The 6,005-nt window shown below is 63.2% G+C and overlaps 1 protein-coding gene across 2 annotated transcripts in view; it reads left to right on the top strand.

Moving 5' to 3' along the window:
* The first annotated feature begins 2,580 nt into the window (after window positions 1-2,580).
* Window positions 2,581-6,005, top strand: part of ATP2A3 (ATPase sarcoplasmic/endoplasmic reticulum Ca2+ transporting 3) — a 30,249-nt gene continuing 26,824 nt past the window's right edge. Inside the window, exon 1 of one of the 2 annotated variants that reach the window (XM_070061239.1) lies at window positions 2,581-2,849. In XM_070061239.1, the coding sequence (XP_069917340.1) occupies window positions 2,732-2,849 (118 nt within the window). In that variant the 5' untranslated portion in view covers window positions 2,581-2,731. The remainder of the gene's footprint in view (window positions 2,850-6,005) is intronic. The other variant, XM_008270872.4, reaches the window with a different exon arrangement.

Raw genomic sequence — 6,005 nt, 5'->3', positions numbered from 1 at the left:
CCAGAAGTGGAGCAGCTGGCACCCTCATGGGATGCCAGCGTTGCAGGTGGCAGCTTTACCCGATAAGCCACAGCACGGGGCCCTGTCTCAATTTTCACTGCCTCCCAGGGGCCTGGTCTTCCCTGGGCTGTCTGCGGCTGTCCACATGGCCCCAAATGCACCCCTTGACTCTCCTCCCTCACCTCTGCCTGCCACTCTCTCAGCCCAGGGATGAAGCCAGAAACTGGGGAGCCAGCTGTGAGACCTCAGCCCGAAGCTCGTGGCCAGGCCCGTCCGTCACAGCCCACGCGGCCTGCATCTGGCCCTCTTTCTTTGGGACTGCAGCCTCGGTTCCCTGCTTCGACCCCATCTCCTTTAGGATCGCAGCCTCCACAGCAGCAATCACAGGTCTTGGTGGCCGAGCCTTGCGTCCTTGACCCGCCCTGCTGACCCCATCCGCTCCTCAGGATCCGGCCATCCAGTCACACCGGGGGACTGAGCCACTGTCCCCAACACAGGGCCAAGGTGTCCCACCCTCGAGCCTGGATGCTCTCTTCTGCCCCAGGCCCCTCTGCCGTGTGGCCAGAGCCTCTTAGGAAAGACCCTTCCTCCGTGTCCCACCCTGGGCCCCTCAGCCTGGCGAGGGAGAAGGGAAGAGCCAGAGCTCTGGGTCTGTGGCAGCTGGGAGGTCAGGAGGGCGGACTTGCCCTTTGGACGGCCTTCCTGTGCCCAGGTCTCCCAGGCCACCAGCTGTTTGTGCAGGGACAGACAGAGGGACAGAGAGCACAGTGGGGGGTGGGGGAGGGTACACAGGGCTGGGCAGGTTGTCCACCTGTGAAATGACTGTGGATGGTGCTGGGGAAGCCTGAGGGGTGCCCAGAAGGTGTGATGGGGGTGGGGGACAGGTGGGCCTGCTGACAGGTGCGAGCCGCCCGCCAGGTGGGGACACGGCGCTGGCAGCTGTTTATCCTGCCCGCGGCGGTTTGGAGGTGGAGTGGGCCGGGCTGGAGAAAGGAGACAGCCGGGCTGCCAGAGCAAACAATCTGGCCCTGCCTTCTAGCAAACACCACCTCAGCTGTGGGTGCGGCGGGCTGGGAGAGGCCAGGGGCTGAGGCCCCCAGGCTGGCAGAGGAGGAGTCAGACCCCAGGTGGTGGGGGTGGAGAGGGCCAGGGTTTCCCAGTTGCTCCAACACCCAGGGCTTCATGACTCTGGAAGACAGGTGTCTAGTAGGGAGCACCAGAGCTCGGCCCCAGCCCAGTCCTGGCTAACATTTTCCCTGGCAACTCGGGCATGTAGTGGGACTGTCTTTGCCGACTATGGGGTGGGCCTCCCTGGAGGCATTGGACTTCAGATCTAAAACAGGAGCTGGAAGGAGCCACAGCCACAGCATTCTTCCACCTTCTCCACAGGGGACTCAGTATGGGTGACCCATCACAGGCAGCCAGTCCTGCTCAGGACTCTGCCCTGGGAGGCGTGGGTGGGGGGCACTGAGGCGCACAGCCCTAACCCGGGGAAATAGAGACCAGCACTGGGGGGGGGGGGGGTGAGGGGAACACATGGTCTGGGTAGGAGTCAGCAGGTCCTGGCATGGCTGGAAACTGGGGCTTGCAGGAGGCGGGTGTGTGTTATTGGGGGAGTACAGCTCTGGTTATCTGGGAAGGCTTCCCGGCTGCGCAGGCACTGGGGGTTGGGGGTTTGCACAGTAGGTGGCGGGGACCCCGCCCTGGAATCCACGGTCCCGCGCAGCCGTCTGGGATCTCAGAGGCCGTGGCTCTGGACAGCAGGTCAGCTTAAGAGGGGCTGGGGTGCGGGGGCAACCACAGGGTTCTCTCGGCTCCTCCCTTTGGTGTGGGGCGGGGAAGCAGTTTCTGCCTCCCCACATCTTCCTCCTCTGGCCTGCAGCCCCTTCGCCCGACACCAGGATCCGGGAGCAGCCTGGGAGCCCCTTGCGGGGGGGGGGGGGGGGGAGGGCCGCGCTGAGACTCCCCCCACCCCCAAGCACGGCCACACTTCCTGCCGCGGACCGTGCGCGGCTAAGGTGACAGCTCCGCTCTCCTTACTTTCCTGGACTCAGGTTGATTGTCAACGGTTCGGTTCTAAGAGGAACCACCGCTCAGGCTGGGCCCTCGGAGAAAGATCAAGAAAGCAGCAGCAGCAAGACCAGCAGTCACTAGGCAGGAGCCTCCTGGAAGGCCCACTTCGCGCTGGGTTTGTGGGTCCCCTCCAGATCCAGGGTCCCACTTCGCAGAACTGGACAAGTAGGACGCCCAACTAGGGACAGCTCCGTTTTGAAACAGCCCCCTCCCAGGACCCAGGAGAGCGCAAAAGAGGCGCCCCCTGCTCTCAGCCCTTGGGGCCCCTTCACCTCACCCCAGCTCTGCGGTCGCCGACCGAAGGCCCCACCCCCAAGCTGGGAGCGCTCAGCGCGGGCGACCTCAGTTCCCCCTTCTGCACAATGGGTGGGCGGCCGAGGCGGTGCGCTCGGGGACGCCGCGGGGGAGGGGCCGCGGCGGGCTCCGAGGGCGGCCGGAAGGGGTGTGAGTGCGGGGGCGGGCCCCGCGCCGCCCCGCCCCGGGGAGGGAGCCCGGGGCGCAGCATCCTGGCGCGGGCCTCAGCCGGCGCCGCCACTTGCCGTCGGGGAAGGTCCCAGCGCAGACATGGCTTCGCGCGGTGCCCGCCTGGGCCCGAGCACCCCGCACCCGGTGCAGTAGAAGAGGCGGCCTCGACGGCGCAGACGGCCGGTCGGGCAGCATGGAGGCAGCGCACCTGCTCCCGGCTGCCGATGTGCTGCGCCACTTCTCGGTGACAGCGGAGGGCGGCCTGAGCCCGGCGCAGGTGACCAGCGCGCGGGAGCGCTACGGCCCCAACGGTGAGCGCGCGGGCCGGGCCGGGGAGCGGGGCGGCGCGCGCCCCAATCTCAGTTTGCCCCCCCTGGCTTGCGGCCTGAGGGCGGCCCTCTAGCCTCCCAGCTCCCAGCCCCCGCGGGCGCGCAGGAAGCCAGGGCTCCGGAAATCTCATGAGATGCTCTTTGGGGCACCCTGTGGGGCACCTTCGCAGGGGTCATGGCTGGGGCGGCAGAGCTGGGTTGGGAGACCGGACGTCTCGTTCTCCGAGTGGTCCTGCGTCCATCCCACGCCCCCCGGGGCTGCCGGCCACCCCCGCAAGCCTTGACGCAGCCCCATCCGTGGTGGGCGCTGGACTCTGCCCCGCAGCCGCCCACACCGTGCAGGTGCAGACCCTGAGACGGCTGCGGGGACAACCGGGGACTCTGAGGCCCAGCTGGTCCCGAGTGGGTCCCCCAGGGCTTCATAAAACGCCCAAGAAGGTGCAGCCTGTTAGCCCCCACCCCCACCCCTACCGCCAGGTCTTCCTCTTTCTGTGACTGAGGCGGATGTGGCTGGCGGGAGCCGACGGGGGCTTGAACGGCTGGGGCCGAGACCCACCTTTCTGGGATGGCAGACCCCAGGCCGCACGCACAGAGTTGCCAGGGCGGCTCTTCCCTGGCGGGGCGTTGTGGGGCGGCGCCTGGCCATCTCTGGGTAGGGGGTGGGAGGGGCATCACTTCTTCCTCACCTTCTTCCCAGGAGGGTGGGCCTCTCCTTTGAGTCTCTGAAGGGAGGCGATGTAGAAGGAGGTCCCCACCCCGTGTCCCTTCTAGACACGACCTTGGGCATCCTCGGCTCCTTTTGGGACCTGGGGAGCCTCACCCTTTTGGGGTTCCCAGCCAGCCAGAGGGAAGGGGGCCCTGACTTGGGTGTCCTCTGCTCAGGGCTGGCTGAGAATTCACCAACAGCTGTCAGAAGCGGAGCTGAGGGTTTTGTATCGGTTTATGAAAACCACCTCTTATATAAATATTATCTTTCTGGAACAGAAATCCTTTTTCAAAAAAAATTAGTTGCTATATTTAGTTGGGCTGTGGGAGGAACTGGGGAGATAAATATTATTTAATATCCCCCATTAGTGACTCGGCAAGGAGGGTGTCATTTGCTGCAGGCTGGCAGGGCTGGGGTGGGGGGAGCCTCCACCTTGGGAATCCCGACTCCGGGAGAAGCTGCAGACCTAGGCCCGGGCCTTGCTTCTATCCTGGGACTCACACAGGTTCCCCCTGGGCTGGACCCTGGCCCAGTCCCTCTGCCTTCATCAGAGGAGCTGGCTGGAGGGAGGGAGACCCTAGCTCTGCCCCTTGCCAGGCTCCTGCATTGGGTGAGGTGTGAGGGGGTACCTTGGCCACAGGTCACCTGTGCAGGGTGTTGGGGGTGGATGTGGCCTCAGTGTGGTGTGCAGATCCCCAGAAAGGTGGGTGTGGGAGGAAAAGAGCTACCCTGGTTGCTGTGTGTCTTGCTAGGGTTCCTAATACAAGCTGGCACTCAATGAGCGCTTACTGTATGCCAGGCCCTGTTCTCAGCCCTTTGTCAGCCACGATCTCATTTTGTTCCCCCTCCAACAGTTGTAAGAGTTAAGGTCTGTTGTCATCCCCACTTTGCAGAGCAGGACACTGAGGCACCAGGTTAAGCAGCTTGCCCAAGGTCACAGAGTAAGCACTGGGGCTGGTCCTGGGTGCCAGGTCCTCCCTGGCCTCAGTTTCCCCATCTTACAAGAGGGTCGCAGGTCTCCTAGCCTAGTCCAGCATTGCCCCCAGGCCCTTTGGCCTCTGCCGTCTTCCTTAGGAAGCATTCCAGAGCCCTGGAAGCCGTCAGGTGAGCAGAGGACAGCCAGATGCGCCTTCCTGCCTCACCTTCTCCTCCACCTACAGCCAGGGCGTCGGTGGGCATCGGTGGCCTCCAGCCTCTGGGCTGGGGCTAGCAGGGTTTTGAACCCTGGCTCAGCTCCTTCGTGGCTGTGCAACCCTGGACAAGGCACCTCACCTCTCTATGCCTTGTTTTCCTCATGCTGAGGGAGGCTATGGTGGGACCCGACTCACCAGGCTGTGGATGAGTATTTAGTCAGGTCGTGAACACCCAGGGATCCTGTCCCTGCAGCCCAGAGGGCTGGGCCAGCCTCTTGGCCAGAAGCGCTGGGGACTGGGGTGGGCGGGGCCTGGGGGAACACCCCAGGGACTTGTGTCTCCCGCCCAGGAGTCTGTGCACCTGCATGGTGGGTCGTTAGCACTGGAAACCGCAAAGAAGTCATTTGCTTAAGTCCTGAAGTTTGCAAATTCTGCCAGGGGAGGGAGGGGCAGAGGCAGGACTCCCCCCCCCCCCCCCGCCCCATACAAAGACCTTCGAGCTGGGGGTGCTGAGCTCTGCAGGGTAGTCGGTGTGGACCAGCCAGGAGTCACTGCCAAATGCCCTCTGTCCCAGCCCCATCATGGAGCTGGGTCCTGGGAGACCCCAGCAGGGCAGTGGGCGGGGACTTCCGGTCCAGGGCCTCTTGTGGTGCTTAGAGCTCAGCTTCCTGGGGGAGGGGCTGCTTTTCCATCTTTTAGACTTTTTTTTTTTTTTTTTAAGATTTTGTCAATTTGTTTGAAAGGCAGAGTTACAGAGCGTGAAAGAGAGAGCGAGTGAGCAAGAGAGAATGACAATGAGATAGAGATCTTCCGTCTGTTGGTTCACTCCCCAAATAGCCACAGCAGCTGGGGCTACAGCAGGCTGAATCCAGGAGCCAGGAGCTTCCTCCAGGTCTTCCACATGGGTGCAGGGGCCCAAGGACTTGCACCATCGTCTGTTGCTTTCCCAGGCACATTAGTAGGGAGCTGGATCAGAAGTGGAGCAGCCAGGACTCGAACCGGCGTCCACCTGGGATGCTGGCACTGCATACAGTGGTTTCACCCTCTGAGCCACAGCGCCAGCTCCTAGATTTTTTTTTTTTTAAGATAAATTTGCACACAGTACAACAGGTGCCATATCCCCGGGCTTCCCAGTTTCTTGCATCTCCTTTCCAAGATGGTCTGGACACACACGTATAGGGGGCTGGGGGCTGGGATCTTCTTTGACACAAAGGAATGGGTTACCTGTGCCGCTGAGCCCCTGCTCTCCTGGGACGGCTCCCTGGACAGCACCCCTTGGTCTCCTAGAGGCTGTGCAGA

This window comes from Oryctolagus cuniculus, chromosome 17 (assembly GCF_964237555.1).
Source record: "Oryctolagus cuniculus chromosome 17, mOryCun1.1, whole genome shotgun sequence".
NCBI lineage: Eukaryota > Metazoa > Chordata > Mammalia > Lagomorpha > Leporidae > Oryctolagus > Oryctolagus cuniculus.
The sequence above is the reverse complement of the archived record's forward strand: the minus strand, read 5'-3'. Positions and strand labels throughout refer to the sequence as shown.